The following is a 21,295-nucleotide window of genomic DNA, read 5'->3' as shown; positions in this document are numbered from 1 at the left end:
TCCTGTATATTGATTTGTCTTCTCCTCCTCCCTGCCCACCTCAGGGCCTCATTTCCCATTTTGTGTACATTGGTTTCCTGGATTGCAGAGGGAGTTGTCTCAAGGTCATACCAAGATGCTTCAGTATGGCTCAGCTACGGAAAATGTATGTAGCCCAAAATATTGTCTAAAAGCAATAGACTCAATATTGAGCCTGTGGCCCAAAAGAACCCTGATGTATTTAAGACACAGGGATATAGAGTGCACACTTTTAAAAACTGCCTGTATTTCACCAGTTAAAATGATGAGAACAAATGAGGCCGTGATCTGTCAAGTGATCCTTCCTCACTCCCAGCACAGGCCCATAATCCTTCAGTTGTGATTATGCAAAGGAATATTACATTGATCCTGTAAAATATCTCTGATTGGATCAATGTTATTTTCTCTCGCATTGACAAGGTCTTACCAGAGAATGACTATAATTCCACTGCTAACACTGTCTTAGTGAAATCCCCCAATAAATCCTCCAAGCAGCACTGTTAGTAATACCTTTATTAGACTAACTAAACAAGATATTTATATGCAGGGCTTTCCAGAGGACTCTGGCTTATGCTTCAGTTTCTGGAGGAAAACTTGATGAACAGTGCTGTGCTGGAAAACTTGCCCCCAAGGAGGCTCTGCAAGGATGTAAGTGGCAGGTGAAATTGCACTTTCAAGATTCAAAAGATTGGTCACAGATTTGCCCTTGGCCTGCTCCTACTACAGCAAGGACCTAAATGCATCTTTGGCAGAAAAATTTCACAGTGAGTCTGGTTCACAGGCGAGGCTGGAGTTCAGGGTCTCCCCATACATTCCACAAACATGCTGTCAGTGCAACAGTTTGCTAACAGCCAAAGGAGAAACACCATCTTTATGTACCTTCTGTCATTTCAACATTTGTTCAAGGCCTGCCCTTCATACTCACCAAAAGACCTGAGACCCTTCTAGCCATTGCTGTCCCTCCTTACCAGTACTTCCATTCTCTCCCTGTCTTGCCCTTCTGTCTTTGTGTAAGTTTCCTCTAATTTTGCCTTCACTGTTTTTTCTCTACAGCTCCAAGCTTTCAGTCCCATTGGTTTCATTCCCACACTGACCTCCCTTTCATCGCTGAAGTTGAATTGTCACCTTCTGGCTTGAAATGTGATGCTCCAATGAAATGAACAGCAGATGCCAGTGATCACCTTGTCAAGTCATTTTTTTCAGGCTGCCTGAGTGCTCAGGCACCCACCACATCTCTGCTTTCCCCTGGTTCCCCTCAATGAAGTTTCCTTAAGCTACAAAGATATTTCTTACTTACCCTCCTAAACTTTTAAATAGAACCATAAGAATCATGGAAAACCAAAGTACTAACATAAAGCTCAAGCGCAGCTGAAAGACCCGTGTATACAGCCATAGATCAATTAGCAGATGAAAAAGCTACAAAGACAATATATCAACACAAAAATAGCAAACAAAACACCATGGCAGACATAAGACCTTCTTAAATCCTTTGAAACCAGGTTGGCATCTGTAATGGGTAAGCTCTGGCTCTTATATGTTTCACGTGAAAACTTTCTTCATATTTGTTACAGCAATATACTGAAATGTCAGAGGGGTCACTTCTCAGCTCCCAGGTCCTTAGAAACAAAGCAAAAATAACTGCTATTAGCCTTTGAAACTGAACAGCCTGATGGTAAAAGAAACTGTTAAGGGCTACAGAGAGGACTCCTGACGTATTTCCTCCATTCATATCCAGGTTTTTTTACATATTGCCTCTACCTTGTGATTCAAATACCTGTGCACCAGATGCCTAAACTGTGATGTCAGCTTTGAAGGTCATTGCCATAGCTGATGGAAAGTGAAACTTTCTCAATCAAATTAAAACTTGAACTCAGGAGCACTGACCTGACTGAAGGGATGAATTCTGTGATGTTAACGGCGTGAAATTGCACCATTATAAGCAGCCCAGTCTGCACCCTGATGGCCCTGGTTAATTCATTCTCACATCAACAGGGTCCAGGGTGAATGACCCTTACACACATTAACCAAACAGGTTCCACCAAATCTACCAAAATATTCTATGGCCTCTTCCAAAGCCATGCAGAATGAAAAGCTCCTGCTTTGAAGGAGGGGTGCAGATCAAACTGCATTTGAGCACAGACCAAATCTGTAGAAAGAAAGTGTTGAAATGAATGAAGTGATCATATCTGACCCCTAAATGTTAGGACCAAGTCCTACTGTGGTACAAATTGCCGCCAAGAGGGATAAAAATGGGGCAATTTGTGCCCTATGAGAGCTGGACAGTTTGATCTCCTTTCAAAACATGGACCTAAATACATGCAGTGAAACATTATCACAAGAAGCCTGAAAGGTCTTAGTCCTCAGAGAAGGTGTTTCAGTGCCTAACTGATACGCCCAAGATGAACAATCAAACAATTTTCTAGGTGACGGGTACAATGTTCCACACAACCACAGCAATGAAGTGTAGATCACCTCAAATTTTAGGCTCAGGAACTCCCAACATGACATGAGTTACATTCAAAGGAAGAAGGATCTTGAAAGAAAACATGTTATTCCAGTCATACTAATGCCAACAGCCAAAAACTACACCCTGGCAACACGGTCAAGTGGACACCATGACCCCTCAGATGGAGGAAAGGCTGGCAGCAGATGAAGCAGAGCTTGAGTCTGAAGATTTGCCCATCCCTCAGCACTGCAGGTAACTTTCCACTAAGAGAAGTCCTGCTTCTTTCCCCTTTCTCTCTTTGTACTTGTACTCTTAGAGTCATGCACAGGCAAAGATGACTTTGGTGTGAAGAGTTCATCTCCTCCTGCTGCTGCTTCTTCAGTTGAAGGCACTGGCAATGCAATTAGTTGCTGTGTCACACGAAGGACAATAACAATAACTGATGAACAAGTGGGGGAAAGATGTGCCACATGTTCTGGTGTGGCACAGAGTGCAGGGGACACCAGTAAGGACAGGACAGGATTCCTAACTGCAGGGACAAGACAGAAGGATTGGGGGAGAAGCAGAAACCATTCCTGTAGCACCATCACTATCAGCGTGAGGCCAGACCTTAGACAGACATACACCTTCCCTCCCTCCAACCATTCAAGTGGTCTCTCTTTCCCTTGAAGACACACTTCTTGCCCCACTTTTCCCCGTGAAACCTCCTGTTTAAAAACCTGTGTGAAACAAGTCCCCTTGCTTTCTCCAAACGGAACACTCCAAGTCGTGAGGCCAAGATACTGCCCAACCCCATTCTGCAGCCACTTCATCACTGAGGAACATGGACCTTATGGAGTGGTCAGTGAGACAGTTTTGTCCCATTCCCATCCTCACAAAGCTCATGCCACTGCTGAAAGTTTGTGACTACCTTTTTCCCACCACAATCAATTAATTACAGGGAGTAGCATTTGAAAACAGGAGGCTCCTCAGGACACTAGATGGAAAGGATTCCTTTTTCCCCTTGGACATGAAATATTATTTCATGGAAAAGGATGGCTCAAGTCAACACAAAGAAACAAAGACAACCACTTATCTCTGCCTTGTTCTAAACCCTCAGTAGTGTATAGTGGGTTAGCATTGAGTCCTTCTGCCATAGATACGCGTCTTCTAAAAAGCAGCTGTCTCACATTCACACAGGTAGAGGACCTCACATCCAACTGCTTCCACATATATGACATGCCCATGGAGGCAATGCCGTCAACCTCCAGTCTCCCTCCCTTGGTCTCTGACACCACTCTTAACAGTTCACTTGAAGCAGAACAAGGACTGCTCTCCTAAGACTGTGGTCATTCCTCAACAGAAGTAGAAAACAAAAAATCCTTCTCTGATCCACCTTAGATATGACCCTCCTTCTCCAGGTACCAAGGCACAGAGCTGGGTAACACTTTCTTCCAGTAATGTAGAAGGCAGCTTTGCTATTTGGAGTCTCAGGCAAGGTCCTCTGAACTTCCAGACAGGCAGAGCATCCCAGCTTGTTTTGCTCCATACTGATGCAACTGGGCTTCCACCTTTTCTGGAAGCTGAACTATAGCCCAAGAAGTCTACCATAGATGATGCTTTCCTACCTTTAGTGGTGTCGAGTCTTTATGTTTTCCATAAGACCTTTCCCAACAAGTTTTTTAAAAATTGTGGTCTGCTGCTACACACACAAATGAACAAAGCCCATAGTGGGTGCCTTTAGCCTTCACAAGCTGGTGGATTCTGGGACGAAATCCTTCCCACTATACAGAAACTCACTCAGCATCACCAGCCAAATGGCTGAACATTTTGTGAACTGAAATATACATCTCATGGTAATTTAAATATGTGCAAATAAGAGTTTAATTCCACTGCTGCCAGCCATTCCAAGCATTTAAATATAGTACACAAATTCTCTTTTATTTTATATAAACTATTTTAATGAAGAAGCTGAAGGCTCTATGTTCTCCTGGCTTACACATTCAAATAGCTAAGAATCTCAGAGGCCTTTGCTGTTGTTGAGCTAAGGCAATCTGAAATGAAAGCAGATGAGGGAGCCAGGAAACATAGTCCCTATTAACTACATTATCTAAAGGAAAGCTGGGTCAAGTGTGCATTAAATGCACAGAGTCCACATACCCAGTTCTTCCTGGATGTCAACGGTGTCTTAGGAAGGAAACAAAGTGAGGCTCAGGTCTGAGTAAAGGAGACAAAGCAGCTGGGATGGTGCAGCTAGATTTGCCTTGGGTCCCTTCCCTTTCACCAGACACCTGCGGCTGGTATTAGACAGGCCAGTGAGAAACACTCCTTCCATCAGGTCCTGCTTGATACAGAGATATGCTCTTCCTTTGGGAAAAAAAGAGGAATTAATAGTAATAATAAATTAATCCTTCACAGTCTTATGGCGTGTTTCACAAGGAGATAGCACTACAAAGGATTGTATTCATCGTTCTTGCATAGCAGGCATATCATAGCATCACAGAAATGTTTAGGTTGGAAAAGACCTTTAAATCATCAAGTCATTCTAGCTGGGCTTTGGCCTTTCTTATTTCCTCCCTGCATAACCTCACATCATCCTTGTAGTCTTCCTGAGTTGCTTGTCCCTTTTTTCAAAGGTTATAATTTCTCTTTCTAACATATCACTAACTCCTGTGTAAACTGGTAAGAAAGAGGAGAACATTACTTGTGCTTTTGATCCCTTATCCAGTTGCCCCAAGGCCCTGAAGTCTCTCTTGGCTGCCTTTGTCTCTCTTGTTGCAACTACTTTGCTGCCCACCTGAAAAATCAATATGGATAATTGTGTGAGGGCTGTAATGTGGTAGGAAGCTTTGTCTTCACATCTTTAACCCCAACCCCAGAGAGGCAGCAGGCTTTCCTAAGTGGGTCCAGACTGCACATGGGGGCTTCTGTGCCCCTTGGGAGAGGGTCTCCTAACACAATAACCTGTCTTTTTTCTTTCCAGAAGCAGTTCTGACACAGGGAGTAGGCTGACTTAACCTCAGCAATGCCTCCAAGACAGATGAACCATCGTACTTATCACTGTTCAGTTCCATTGTCAGAGCCCTGTACCTGTTGTGCCAGAGCACCTGGAGAGGTGGGGCAGTCACAGGGGAGATGTGCCTGCTGGGCCAGGCAGGAACCTGTTGTCATTGGTACACGTAATGGTTCTAAAAACCTGTTTTAAATGCTGTGGCCTCATTGCTGTTTCCCACTTCAGCAGAGCTTGTAGTCTACCTGTATTTATGGCCCTCACACACAGTGTTTGCCTTGCTAATGCTGTCCTTAGCACATCTTCTGCCTCTCCTGTGTTTAATCCCTTTTCTTCTGGATAACAACTGCATTTGTAAAATAGATTTACCATTACTCTCCTCACACTAGTAACCCCACTCCAGACCTGCTTTGAATTCATCTTTATCACGGGTTGTTGACAAGAATAGCAAAGGTTATAACAGAGAAGGTTTGATTTACACCTTGACCATGACTTTAACATTTTTCCACTTGAAATATCCAGCTAGCTCTGTTCTTCAATCACATTCACCTTTCCTGGGTTCATGGTTACGCTGCTCCGTGTCTGCATTTCAAGACAGATGCACCTTAATGAACCTCTTGTTCCCACTGAGATGTGGTTACGTCCCAGCTGAACTAAGGGTGAGATTCAGGTGAGATTCCCACTCTGAAAACCCTCTGCAGTACCTGGCCAGGGAGGAAGCCATCTGAACCCAAATCTCCTCACAGCCTGGATATCTGGGTGACCAGAATTCCAGTCTGCAACACAGAAGGTATTCACTCAATAACTTAAACACATTCTCAAGACCAAAAGTTCACATTGAAAGGAATTTCACATCTTTCCTGCCACCCAGTGCTCAGTGTTACCCAGCTCTTAGTATATAATATTCCAGGACTTCTTTCTCTTATCAGTGTCTCATTCTTGTGGCAGCAGCCAATGTCTTAAGTTCATTTCTTTGCGCCCAGCCCAGTGAGAGCTGTCACCTCCCCTTACAGACCCTGCTACAGCATCACTAATGACATTATCAAATAAGGTTGGTCTCCAACTTCAGGAACTGTGCCATTGACCTTTATCTTGATACTCCCTCTCTCAGCACTTTTTGCTTTAATTTGGTCAGTTCCTTAAACACAGTGTAAATTCTGGACTAATTACTTTAACAATGCAACAAAACACTTCCTTAGGGGCAGAATATAAAACCCTTTACCAAAATCCCAATAACTTATGTCTGAGGGATTTCCTTATCTCAGAGCCCAGTTATCTTCCTAGCAAAATACAGCACAATAGTTTGGCAGAGTTCAAATAAGGAAACATACATTGAATGTTTATTTCATTTTCCCCTTGTGCATTTAATTAATCTTTCCTTTAGAACTTACTTTAAATACTGCTTGGTATTATTATGATCAAACTAAAAGGTCCACTGTGGCCCAGACAACTTTTGCTCTTTTCTTTAGATATACATTTGCTACTTTTCATTCCTAATGTACCACCCTAATTAGACAGATTTATTGAAAATCCTTTTTACTGGACTTCCAATGTCACATCTTTCAGAAGTCTGAGATGGAAATTATCCAACTTCCCAATTTGAGCCCATTAAGCTGTTTGAGTTTTTGCATTTCCCCTGTTCCTGTTTGCTGGCTCCTTTGTCTCTCAGATCACCATAACATTCCTCCCTATCTTATTAACCTTTATGGAATATCATCTGAGCAGAACTGGGCAATCTTGAGGACTAGTGAATACAAAAGAGATTAAATTTAACATAAAACACCGGCTCACATGGTTAGGGACTAACAAGGAGAAATTTTTTTCCAGTGTGGACTTTTTTCCTGCAGAATGTTTGGATTGTTGAGCAATTGTCCTCTATATAAAAAAGGGATAATTCCACTCTTCAAAATCCTTTTTGGTTAAAGGCCAAGAAGCGCAGTATTTGGATACTCTCTTACTGGGAACCGCTTATAAGTACCTAAGACAAAGCAATGCAACTGAATCATCAGCTACTATAAATCAGAATCATCCCTTCAAAGTCAGTCTGGTAACCCTAATCTATACCCTTAACATCTGAAAAATGTTTTTCTTGCTTTGGTTTGTTTGTTTCTACTACAATATTTTTATCATTAAATGACCGCTGGGCAGAAAGAAAAAATATCTACATTATAAAGGCTCTTTTGCATATTTAAGATACACACTGTTTAATGAAGACACAAAGACATAGAGACAAGAATCACACATTCATATTGAGGCAGAAAGATCTTTTCAAATATCTTTTGTTATCCAATAAAATTAACATAACTGTTTCATCCTATTAGACAGTCTAGAAATACATTTAGGAAGCTTTTTTCAAATATCTGCTGTTAAAACGCAAAACCCACAAAATGTCTCAGAATTAAATAAGGGCTGTGATGAGAGATTTTCAGTGTCTTTCACTTGATCTTGTGGGATAACTTAACAGGATCCATGCTGCTGTCTACATGAGACATCCTGGAACCTCCATTCCTTTATGGTGTTTCAGCTTGCATGCTTGTGGTAAGAAACAAAAGAATCACAGGGCACAAGGCACTTTACTTACATGGAACAGAGGTGGCATAGGGGGATGAAGGGCTTTCAGAGTCTGAGTGTATTTCCTGCTATTTGACAAGAGATGCTGATAATCACCCACACAGAGTTCCTTCTCAACACTAAGTATAGAGTCACTCCAGAGACAACTGAGGTAGAGCTGTTGAAAAAAACAGCTGGGGATAATGGCAAGATCCTCCCAGCTCTGCTTTAAGGGGGGCATGAGTGATTGTTTTCCCACTTCCGTCACCCCCAAAGCACTTCAGCTTACTGCAGCTTGTTCCAATGTTACATCTTCACTGAAGTCAGAGAAAGAAGTGGGCACAGACCACAGCAGGCCACTCAGTAAGGAGAAATCTGACCATGAGCCCAGCAGAGCAGTACCTGCCATGTGCCAGTTTGCCACAGGGTCTAAGTTACTTCTGACTCAAGGCTTTCTAGCTGGCCTGGCATTTATTTGAGACTGTGTCACTTTTACATGCAGAAGCACTGGAACGGAGGTACAAGAGGATGTAGAAATCGTTTCTGTAAAAGCCCCAGGTACACAAATACCTGTAACACACACACCCACACACACACACACCCACACACACACACACACCCCACACACACCACTTGGTGGAAAATATCCTGAATTAATGCTTAATATTTGCTTATCTTCACTGGAGGTTCAATCTGAGACTGGGGAACAGTTGTTCCAAGCCTTGGACAAACTCACTGAGTTCTGCTGGGGAGACTCATGCTGACACCTCTGTAAGGTTACACAAGACAAACTCACAGTACGAAGGCAAGGCAAGTTATAGAAGAGTCAGTGGTAGTGACCTCTCTGCCCTTTAAGCTTCATGTTTTAGTGTCTCCTCTGTTCAGTCTAAAACTCATCCTGTCAGTCACCAAAATGGCAGGGCTTCATACTGGACCCTGTGTTTTCCCCTCATCGTCCTGTCCACCACTTGGACCATCCTTCACACTAAGCTTTCTTGGCCTTTCCATCACCTCATATCATCAGTATTAAGGACTTCTTGCCTGCCTTCTATATTTTATCACCTTCTTTTTCTTTCCTTTCCTTTCTCCACATGCTGATGTTATCCATGCTGCATCCCTTAATTCATAGATGTTTTGCCCTGCATTCCCTACATATTCCTGCCCTGCTACCCCAAATCCCAGATGATCCATACCAGTTGGTCTCTGCTATGTCTCACACAAGAGAGCATCTCTAAGGAGAACCCTCCTGCCCGGCTAATTTTCTCCACTATAAATGTATTTTTTCCCCATTCAGTTCTGTTCATTTCCTAGACTTACTACTCCAGCTCAGCACAGTTAAAGCTCAGATTCACAGCCACAATCACCTCTTTGCCACATTTGGCTCACTCCTCAGACCCTCCCGCCTCTTCAGTCCCCACTTCAACTGTTACACAGGATTTCACCCAGTTTTTCCATGCGAAAAATCACAAACTATGATCTTTCTCTTTCAGCAGCTTTGCCTTCTATTTCCTCTTCCCCTCCTACAACTCCTTCTTCATTCTTCTCTCCTACAGATGAAATACCTCCTACATGGCTCTCTTCCTTTCTTTTATTTGTCATGTAAGCAATCTTACCCTACCTCCTGCATTTCCTTATGGCCACTCTTGTCCTCTTGTTCTCTCTTCTTCTTGACCTCTCACGCCCCTCTGTCTCTTTACTCTCATAATACAAATACCATTCAATCTCTTTCCTCTTAAAATATTCTCATCTTAAAACATTCTTTCATCTTGAAACATTTATTTTCCTCTATAAGTGCTATGTCTTTTCCTCTCTTCCCTTTCAACACCAGCCTCCCTGAATATGCCAGCTACAAACCCTGCCTGGAGCCCTCCCTACTAGTTCAGCGCAGCTTCCCCTCCCTTGCAACTGCTGCTGCCAAAATCTCTACGTAACGTACTTGGCAACTTTCAGCTTAGTATGAACACTCTGTTCTCATCTGCTGCAACACATGAGCTACCTCCAGTAGTCACCTGTGCTGTTTTAACCTGAAGTGGTGTCTTTCTTCAGGTGTCAAGAGACATTACTCACATCTCTTGCACCACCTTTGAATCCGCTCCTTTTGCATGCCCTCCAGAATACACTTTTCTTCTCCCAGCTCTCCTGGAAGTTCATGGGACTTTTCTCTTTCTGTATTTATTCCTTGAGAGTTTCCATCACAAACATAGATTCCCCAATTAACTCCATGTAGCAATTTCCAGGCTTGCTCCTCTAACACAAACTTGTCTCTCTAGGTCCATATCCACAGTATCTCGAATACTCTCTCATAGACATACATATAACAAACTCAGCTTATCATAACTAAAACAAAGTTTCTAGTGATCTTCTTCCTTCTTTATCATGTGCTCTCTTAAGCAAGTCCCCTCTTGATCATCACAGCCAGCACTATTACTTTCTTTGTTGTTCTGGTCAAGAACCAAAACATCATCTCACATCTCTCACTATGTACCTAGATCTAGGGGATATCTAATATTTGCATATTCTTTCACCATCCAGGCTCTCATCACCTCATGCCTTTCTTACTTCAATATTTCTTTTTCTGACCTTTACAAATGTGACTGTGCCCTACGTATATTCATTTAGGGTGCTGCTAGAACTATCATTTTGCTAACACATGACTCTGACCATGCCATTTGTCTCTGCAGCTGCAGACTGCTGTCCCCTTATCCATCCCATTAGAGTAATCTACTAGTCTTCATTAACGAAAGGTCAACTTCTTCCTACAGTCAACCAAAGAGGTCAATCCCCACCACCTACTTATTAATTTTTGAAGCAGACATGACCCATGATTTTTCTGGTGCTGTCCCTCAATCTCTGGAAGACCATGTTGTAAACATTCACATGTTTTATTCGTTATCCTTCTTTACAATTCCTGTAGGAATCCCACGTTTCATGGTGCTTACAGAAATGTGGTTTGTCTCCTGGTGTTCTAAAGCCACTACTGCTCACACTGACCATAATTACTTTGTAGTCTCCCTGTACTCTCTCATAAGGCTGCATTTCTCGCCAATATTTAAAGCGCAGTCACATGTCAAAAGGACAGGGACATTTTTCTGATCCATGATTTCTGATCCATGATTAAGGCTCATAAATCCGGGGGTAGAACACTAACTGGTATTAATAATAGTGAATTAAATCCCTATTATACTGCTACTGAGCTGAGGTATGAGAGATTTAGTCACTTGCCTCAGGTCATGAAGAAAGACTGTGGCAGAGCTTGGACTGAATTCTGGCTTTATAAGCCCCTGCCCTAACTGCAGTACTACCTTTCTTTCATCTATTTTGGTAGTTATCTACAAAGGATTATGATTTCAGCAGGCTCAGCTGGGCAGTTCTGAATATTTATTTATGGAAGAATTAGGCTTTACGAGAAAGAAAATGGGGAAATTTCCAATTTTTTTTGTCTGATTTCTCTCCTGTGGAGAAAGTATGTTAGCTTATACTCTTTTCTTTTAAATGTATTCTATTTCCTATGATCTGTTAAGGACACTTGGATTCCAGAATCCACATTTTTTATTTATTTATTCCTTAAATACTAAGAAACATCACCTCATTTCTTTCTTTCACTCTTTCTTTAAGTGAATGTGTAGTCAAGGGTTCCAGCAACACTTTGTGAGCAATGAGCCATTAAGTAACTCACATTATAAATGATCATCATTACTTCTGCAAAACCTACAAAATATAAAGTCTTCTTCCTTACTGGTCCTGCAATAGTTAATGAACTCATTGCCCTGTTGAAGCTTTTCTGATTCCACAGAAATAGTTCATCAATGAGAAAAAGCAATATTAATATGGGGTTTTATTGTGGGGGATGACAAAATAGTTCAGATTGTTTCATCTCTATTTATGTAAAATAATCTTACAATTTTTTATTTTTTACAGAGAACAGAACACATCTGCACTCTTATTAAACCTTTCCTCCATACTTTTAGAAAATTTTTTATCAATAGGCAAAAAGAATAAAAATGCTGACATTTCTCAACAGTTTTTGGATGTCCAATTAAATGAACAGGAATTAAGCATGCAGTCCTGAAGGCAGCTCTGCAAATATCAGTTTCTCTTGAGAAGGGCACAATCCCATCATTTTACCCTGGCAAAATTTCCATTTGTCTTCACTGGCAATATTGCCTGAGAGCCAACAGCTTGATTGAAATTTGCCCTTTAAAAAAGCATGATTAAAAACAGTTGCGGCTCTGTTAAAATACATATATGTTCTTAGTATTTATAGCAGATATATATTATCAAACTAATTATCTCATATGTGTCAGAGGAATGTGTCAGGTTCTCATTACTTGTGGTAAAGAAACTTTTTAATGAATTACTACTTAAATTTGATGCAATTAAAATATTAAAATTTCTTACTCAAAATATGATCAGCCAAATACCCCTGGAACTCATACACATGAACCAATGAATTCACCCACTAAATGATTTTAGAAAATCCCTGAACAACAGGATGCTTTTGCCCTATCTCAGTTATTTGACTTCCAGTTTTTCATCAACAGACAAAGAATAATTACAGCATCAAAAATCACAAAGGTTGAATACCTGGATAGCCTAAGATTCAACTCAAATGCTGTCTACTGCTTACATTTCACTGGATGCCTCCAGCAGAACTCCAGCTGTGACAGGAGGGAGCACAGACCTTGCACTGGCCTCCCTACCCAGGGACAATTTTAACCTCAAAGGAAACACTAAAGGCCTGAACTTGCTGCATCACCACATTCAATAAAACATTTGCTATTGACTTCACTAGGATCAGAATCAAGACTTCAATAAAGTCCCTGCTATAATGAGTCCATGTAGAAAATAGTTGGGATTTCAAGAACAGATTTTAAACAAAACATTTGGACTCTTTAATGTATGAAGGATACATGAAAAAGTGGCTGTCCTAATTCACCTGGAAAAATTATTTCACTTTAAAAGTCAAATCTAGAGCATCGCAAAGTACTGCAAGCAGTTTTATAAAAATAAATCTTTTTACTCCTAGAGATAGCTGCAAGTAGCCTCTCTTCAGGCTTTTCCATTTGTGTATAAATAATCCCTAGTAACGGCTGGAGTAGTCCTGTTAAGCCTTTCTTCCTCAGTTGTGCTGTGCATCTGACAAACCAAAACAGAGAATGCTTTCATCCCAGAAACCTTCTGTATTATCTGAGGTGGAGGTAAGCTGCACAGGAATTACTTAGGGGGTTTCTTCCAGTGGTGGCATGGGCTAAGTATACTTACAATAAAATGTTTTAAAAATAGGATTTACTATGAGTTCCACGGATCTTGGGGGAAGAAGGAAGGTAAAAGGAGGGTTGAAATAATAAGGTCATTGTAAATTCTATTTTTTTTAACGAAGTTGGATTCCAATGGCAGGCAGCACAGTTCCATCCAGTCAGGTTTCACTGGCAGCCTTCCAAAGGCGGGATAAAAGGTCCTCTGAGTAGTAATTGTCTAAATGGAGCAGACTCTGGTTATAGTGCAACTTCTTCATCGACTTTATTGTACCTTTATAATTAAATGATGTGATTTCTTTTTTTCCTTTCTTGTTCTCCTCTCCACTACTGTAGGAAAGCATCTGAGCAACATTGCCATAGGATGCAGTCTCTCTGGCTTCTCGGTTTTTTGTTCTGGTTCACTACAAGGTATATACAAGGAGTTGTGACCTGCTGGTTGCCAAAGCAGGACATAAACTCTGCCTTCTCCCAGCCACGAATGGACAGTTACCTGCATTCCAGCTCTCTGCTTGCTTAGTGGTGGAAGTGGTTGGTTCACTGGGAGTTGTGGCTAGGATGAGGGATTGCTGCTTCTGCTAGAAATTCCATGGTACACAGACAAACAGTGGATCTAATAGGATATAGTCAGCACTGTGTTCAAAGGGGCGTTAAACAGCAGGGCTGTTTAGTTTGTGGAGGAGGCTGGACAAACACCTGAGTAGTGCAAGAAGCTTAGAGTATTGTGCTGAACAATCCCAGAGCCAACATTTCCTGACTCTGCAAGGCTTTAGGGATCAGGAGTGAAACTCTGGCCTCGAGATGCTAAAAGACTTGATGAGATGTGAAAGCAGAATCAGAGGAACAGCTCTGTCAGCTCTTTCTTTTTGACTGGTCCTTCCATAACCAGGGTGCCTTCCCTCAGTCCAAGGTAGTCCATTTCCAGAAATAAAGATTATTCAGGTGTGAGAAAGTTAGCAAGACCAGGACACCAGTTTGCATGTTCAACTCCAGTAATTTCTTTATTGACTGTAATTTCTGTTGTTTCTGGCTTGATTTTTTTTTTCATGATGACAAAGGGAAGAAATTACCAGCCTAATTTTGATGCAGCTTTACAGTATTCTTCAGGCCTTTGGTCTCATGCTTGCCTGCCTCTTCTTGATTATGCTTCCTTGTGACAGTCTCTTTTAATTCACTGCCTATTTACCTAATTGTATTACTTTAAAGTATGCACATGGGCTCTATGAAAATATAAAAACAGAAAAGGATAGGAGAAATATAAAAAGGACCAACTATTTTATATATGTGGTAGTGTCTATTTTATCTACCTGTAAGAAACCTAAAGTAACAGATCTCTAAAATAACCTAAAGTAACAGTTTCTTTGAAAAATCCAACAAAAAGGTCTTGATTTATTTCCCAGAAAGTAAAATTTAAGAAATACTGAATAGAATTACAGAAGTGACCGAGCCTATCAGGAACAGAACTGGTTTTTGAAATCACTGGTATCAGAATGATGCCAAGTACCACAGTGCCTGATCCTGCCACAAGCCATTGCCTACAGCTTGTATTAATTTTAGCAGAGTTCATAAGAAGAATAACTGCAGGGTATTTGCAAAGCTAGTTAGGCTCTTAATGACCATTTTTTGTTATCCTTTGATAGACAAATTTACCATTCTCAATAGCGGAAGTTTTGCCTAGGGAAAAATGTAGGATCTGTTTTAAAATAAATGGATCACAGATCCTGTCCAGCTTTAAAAACAAATAAACACACAAACCCCAAAACACTTAATAAAATTTACATTCATTTACATATAACATTACACACAATATTTGGGGCCAGAACCTGCATTAGTTTATCCAGTTCTGGAAGAGATGTGCTACATTAAATTAAAAGAGGAAGGGGAGTTAAAGGTCTATGTACAAATAGCATCCTCTTTTATAAGGTATTTGCTCTGGAGCTCATAGAGAGAGAGAGATTTCATCTGTGCAGGAACACATACCCCAGTGAGGTTATTTGATTACTACAGGTAGAGAGTATCTGCAGCCTTTATACCTGCATGGGGCATAGTCTGCCCAGGCACCCACCCCTGCAACCTCTAACTCCCAGTCAAGTATCTGTCATGGAAGTAAAAACTACTTCTAATTTTTCCTTCCATGGCACATGCTGTTGGGATGAACCTGGAATGCCTGCTTTGTTTAGAAGTCATGGTTTTCAGTATTGGACAGCAAAAACACTTACTTCACTTTCATCATATATGTGAGGATCGTAAAGAAGCACCTCCATTTTTATTTCTGAGCAAGCCAAGCATTTATCAAATAGCCATTATACTTGCTTTTCTACGTTTTAATCTGGAGATGCCAAAGAAACACACACCTCTATAGCATTTGTATGTGACACTTCATCATGGCTGAGAGCTATAGTATAGTGTCCTAGTTCAGCAGGAGGGACCAGCTAACCCTGTGTGGTGGTGATCAAACCTGTGTATTCCACCCCCTCTATTCATTCCCCAAGGACAATGGGCCATTAGCAGCAGCTGCCCAGGGAGCCATTATCACTTTCACACCCAGCCTGAGGGGGGCGGAGCTGCTAATGGGCCATCAACAGCTCAACACCCCCTGGCTCCCAGAGTTAATCACCCATTGTGTGAGTCCCCGCCCAGGGGGAGGGACTGAGAGCTCCCTGAGGGTACATAAGGGGTGGGTAAGAAGACCTCGGGAACCTCTCGTCGTTTCCAGAGCAGCAGCAGGACCTTGACAGGAGGAGATCCCCGCTCTCACCCAGACCACAGCCCTCGCCTGCACCAACAGGTTTTTTCTTTTCCTTTTGCTCTGGACTTGGGGGAACCACAGGGGTCTCAGCACAAGGGCAAACAAACCCCCTTGGGTTTGTGCCCCAGGACACTGGGTTATACTGCTGGGGTTTTGTGAGTTGAAAGCAATCTCCCTTGTGTGTCAGTGTTGTTATTGTAATATTATTATTAAATTTTAGCTCTGACTTATAATCTCTCTCGTGGTGAGTTCATTTCCCCTGCTGGTTCACCTTTAAACCAGCACATATAGGCAAGTCCTCACTCCAGAAAGACCATGAAATGAACTAAAATTTTGGTGTTCAGTGCTCAGAGTCTCCCTCCTCTAACATTTCTCTCAGCATACAAAGAAGTTTGCTGAATGTGTATCAAAAACCTTTAAAGGAGTGACACACACCAATATTTGCATGTACCTCTTTTATGTGCACAAGTTGCTCTTCTGACCTTGTGGCAGAGACTCTGAGAAGTGGCTCTCTGGCCATCTGCAGACACACATGTCCAGGAGTGTGTGTGCAGGAACACTCCCTACACCTGAGCCTGGGAATCCCTTGCTACCAGCTGAATGCTGTGTATTTAGGGTTAGTTCACTATACACACTCACACACACTCATTCACACACTCATACACACACAGGAGTACACACAAATTATAGCACGATCTTTCAGAGACCATCTTCTCCTGCATTTAAACACCTCAGCTTGATTTGTCACATTTTCTCTATGGTTAACACTTAGCAGAGCTGCCATTACACATAACCCAGTGCCAGGCAATTTCAGCTGCTTCTGGCAGGAGAAACGGACATTCCTGAGCCCAGGACAAGGCAGGCAGAGAAAGAGAAATGAGTCTCACTTATTTCAAGATGAAAAACCTCTCTAATAACTACCCCTCCATTTGCCAAAGGTGAGCTCTGGTGACAATTTGCCCGCTGTCAAGGTTAAATCTGTTTATGCCCCGAGCACAGGGAGCACATGTGGCAGAGCAATCCAGCCCTCAGTGGCCAGCCCAATGCACACACATCCTCACCTAGACAGAGAATAGGAATCACTCCCTCAGCACTGAAACCAGCAGCAGGGTGGCTGGTGCTGACAGGCTTTGGATATATTCCCTTGCCCTTTACATATGGGGCTGAAGATACCAACCTATTCCATAGGAGCTGTTGGACAGCAGAGAGATATTAAGGGTCCCTAGCAACACAGACAGGATCCCAGCCAGGGATCTCGATTCCCTGGAATGCCACCTGTTTGTACTGGTTTGGTGCAAGCCTATACCATGCTACTCACCTCCACTGCTCACTTGTAAAAGATAAGGAACAAAATGTATACATGGGCAAACACACGTGAAAGATCACTCCTTGTGAAAAATTAGCTTTAAGTAATAATTGCACTTATAATGTTTGAAGAGGGAATTAGCACAGGCTATTCAGGAAGTTTGGGACAGAGAACACACTTAGAAAACAAGGATTTTAAAAGACTGCACTGTGTAAGAAGCAGTGATTTCACTGTGATGGAAATAAACCAATGGGGAGTCTTCTGAATGCAACAGAAGAACCATGGGAGGACAATGTTATTTTATAGTACAGAGTAACCATCCTGGGGGTAGCAAAGATGCCATCACTTTTACTGAAACCCTCATCATCCTGCAAAAAACATGCATCTTCTGTAAACAGGATGTTTAGACTGGGGTTTATGCATGTGTCCCCTTCCTGTACTTCAGATCAAAGAAACGTTTGGGGCCATCACCTTGAACCCCTACCTTGGGGGAAAAATTAAGACGAAGGACCAAAAGATAAGAAAAAAACATAGCACAAAAATGCTACTGGCGAACAGATGCATCTCCACCCCAAGAGAAAATTATTCCTTTCTAATAAATTCATGTAAGGTTTTGTAGATATTGAAAATATTCCAAAACATAGCTCAGTGTAAACAGCAAGCTGCGTTTCCTCCTGCTCTTTAGCATTTCCCTTTGTTTACTCTCCATTTGAGAATAAAAAAACCTACATGTGAGCACTGCAAATGGTGTATTTCAGGACTGGTGGGGTATTCCCTAAAGGAATCATAAAATACAAACACATGTAGCCTCCAATAAAATACTATGGACTTTGTGTGAACCACCAGGGTCAAATAAAATTAAAAAAAAAATCCAGTGTCTTCTTTATCAATATCCTTTATTTGTGTTTGGAAAACAAGCTGATACCATGGTGATGGGCAGACTGTATCAAGCTTAGAGAAAGACATGAAAGAGACATTCTGGGGTGTGTCTGCTCCCACAGTTTTCTTGCTCCCAAACCCCATATCTCAGCAGTAGAGACCCCATGGGAAACTGCCCTGGCAATGCTTCTGGAAGAGATGCCCAGCCCAGTCAGTTCACTCAGTGCAAGGAGAGGTATTTGGCTACAGACATCAGCTCCCATCTGTGAGCCCAAATGGCTCTGCTCAGCCCCTGTTCATCTCAGGGGTGGCTGGCATGTTCATTTGGTAAAAAAAGAGCCCTTACCTTTGGCAATCAGCTCCTCCAGCTCTTGGTCAAATCCTTGTCGGTGGCATTTCCTCCAGAGCCCCATGTTGGTTGAGTTGTACTGTCTGTTGCACTCATCAACTGCGCTCATAGCAAAGATCTGCCTCCTGTTTCTTGCCAAGAGGAGTTTCCCTTCCCAGCGGTCCAACCTAGACCTGCTGGCCCTGAGAGGCAGGTTGTTGTTGGAATTATAAATGAAGCCAGGATCATTTCTCTTAGTGGTGATGCTCTTGCACCTCTCTCTGTGCTTCCTGGCATCAGTTTCATACCAATGGTCAGAGCAGATTGCCACAGCCAGCATGCCCAGGGCACACAGAGCTAAAGAGAGGCCAGCATACAGCAGTAACCTTCCAGCAGCCATACCTCAGCTTCACAGAAACACCATGGACATCTTCACAACAAGCTAAGCCCTTGGGTGTGAGACCATGCAAAAACCTCCAGAGCAGCTGCTAAGTGTCACTTGGCAGGGACTGCCTCAGACATCCCCAACTCCCGTGGCTCACATCCACGCTGCAGAGGGATGCTGAGAGTGCTACAAAGTTCTGCCCTGGAGGCAGTCCTGTAGTCTCATCTGCCTCTTCTCTTCTGCAGAGGAGACCTGGCAAGGAGAAACACAGCCTTCCACCTCCAATGGGAGTGAGCCAGTGATCCACCTACACAAAGATGTCCTGCTCCCTTCACCACGAGCACCCGAGTGACAAGGGTCAAAGGGATGTATCCCCCTGAAGAGACCTGATGGCAGATCAGTCCATTAATCTCCTTCAATCCGGCCAGCTCAGAAATCCAGAAGAGATGGCTTTTAGATCAGCAAGCTCACCACAGCATCATCACAGGACAGAAAAGTTCAACAGCCTGACATGTCCCACTTGCAAGCAGCCAGTTGTCCCGTTTTCAGGAATGGGGTGACTTGCCTTTTCTTTGTCAGCAGCTCAGCAAGAGCATCGTCATCTGGACGGTCGGTCACTTGCTTGGGTTTAAAGAGGGGTCGAAGGGGAGGGAAGACGAGGGGGAGTGCAATCTGTTGTTGCTGCTGCTGCTGCTGTTTGAAATCGTGGTTAAAACATCCCTTCCCAGGCTGGCTCTGGAAAAGCGGGCGCGCACGGATCTCTCTCTCAGCAGACTTCGCAGGCAGTCACTGGCACCGTGGCTTCGGAAACATCTCGGCTCCTCTCTGCCAGCCTTGCCATTCACTCGCCTGCTTTTATCGTCGGCGCCGTCATCCAGGCAGCCTAACGCCGCGCTCCCTTCGTTCCCCGGCGCTCCCGGGCCGCGCTCCGGCAGCCTCCCGGCTCCCGGGCCGGGCGAGGCGGCGGGAGCAGCCGCAGCCCGGCAGGACCTGCCGCCGGCCGCGCACCGCCCGCTAGGCAGCACGGGGGGCTGCCCTCGGCCCCAGCATCCTTCTGCCACACACACACACACGCTGCTGCCCCCCCTTCCGCTGGGATCTGAAAGGCTTCCTCCGTGCCCGGCGCTGGGATGTGTTGTGCACAGTTTTCCTAACACGGCGGCACGTTAGCCATCTGCAAGATGAAGGCAGGCGGGCAGGGCTACGGCTGGCGGAGAGGATGCTGAGGAACGGGGAGGGGAGGGAGGTCGGGGGAAACCGAACCAAAACAAACCGGGGCGGAGGGGCGGAGGGCTGGGGGAGCTACACACCTTACACGGGGAGAGGAGAGCAGCCCCTAACTGTTACCAACAGCTTTCGGTCTGCACCATTTCTCTGCCATATGGCCCGATCTCCACGTCGGAGCTGAGATTTTTAGCTCAGCAGCTTCATATGAATCGTATCCCCAGCATCAGCAGTTATATATTCAGGCATGGTTTTTTTTCTCCTTAAATTTTCACTCCCTTTCTCTTTAATGGGAATAACTCACCCATCTTGTAGAAATCAAGTGCAACAGAAGGCGAGCTGGAGTCCCCAAGCTTTAGAAATCTCATTTCACCGTTTTTAACCCAAATAAAAGAGAAGCCAATCTTCTGTGCACCTGGGAATCTTTCCTTGTTCAAACACCGAGCCCTGCAGCCTTGGCCGAAGCCTACAGACCGAGCATACAGAGCACTGAGCCAAAAGCCAGTGATGTCACCCATGCAACGTGAGACTCATTTCTTATTTCTCTATCCTCCTTAAAGATAAACTGCACCACTTCCCAGGCAGGAAATGTAGAAGCCTTACTTTCTTAAGAGGGGAAAATGTAAAACCTGGATTTCACTGGATCCTGCTCATTCTTGGTCATAAGCCCTTACATTGTGTCAACCAAGTCCAAGACAAGCGGAGCTGTTTCTCACTGCACCAAAAAAAAATCCCAACTTACTACATAATAAAGAGTGTGAGCTTGAAAAAAAACCTGGATTGAAGACCTTCTCTGTGATCCAGAAAACTGAGGCCTACAGATTCTGAACTGTACTGTTCAAAAAGGGAATAAAGATGGCCATTCCCTTGCATCAAAAAGCTCTGGATCCTGGCAAATCCTGATCTGCGAGTACCACAGCATCCTGCAGCTGGCAGAGGGACCTACTTAGCCCCATCCAGTATTTGGCTCCCACACAGCAGCAACTCCACAGCATGAACAGCAAACAATGCAGTTGCTGCTACTGCACCAAAAAGTCCACAGCCCAATGCCTCTCCACAGATATGTGCTGTAAAACTCTACATCCACACTGGATCCTACCAGCTTTTGGGCCCTGAATCCCAAGCTGAACAGAAAATACTGGAGCCCTGGAGTTAGTGACCCGAGA

At 43.3% G+C, this 21,295-nt stretch overlaps 1 protein-coding gene across 3 annotated transcripts in view; it reads right to left on the bottom strand.

The window, feature by feature from the left end:
* The window catches only part of TMEM178B (transmembrane protein 178B), a 231,101-nt gene extending 210,513 nt beyond the window's left edge, over positions 1-20,588 (bottom strand). For all 3 annotated transcript variants that reach the window (XR_011697389.1, XM_071551151.1, XM_071551152.1), the window contains exon 1: positions 18,539-20,588. Coding sequence is in view for 2 of the 3 variants with exons in the window: in XM_071551151.1 (XP_071407252.1) it covers positions 18,539-18,920 (382 nt within the window). In the remaining variant the exon portion in view is untranslated. The remainder of the gene's footprint in view (positions 1-18,538) is intronic.
* Between the last annotated feature and the right edge of the window lie 707 nt (positions 20,589-21,295).

The sequence above is a fragment of the Pithys albifrons genome, chromosome 3 (genome assembly GCF_047495875.1).
Source record: "Pithys albifrons albifrons isolate INPA30051 chromosome 3, PitAlb_v1, whole genome shotgun sequence".
Lineage (NCBI taxonomy): Eukaryota > Metazoa > Chordata > Aves > Passeriformes > Thamnophilidae > Pithys > Pithys albifrons.
The sequence above is the reverse complement of the archived record's forward strand: the minus strand, read 5'-3'. Positions and strand labels throughout refer to the sequence as shown.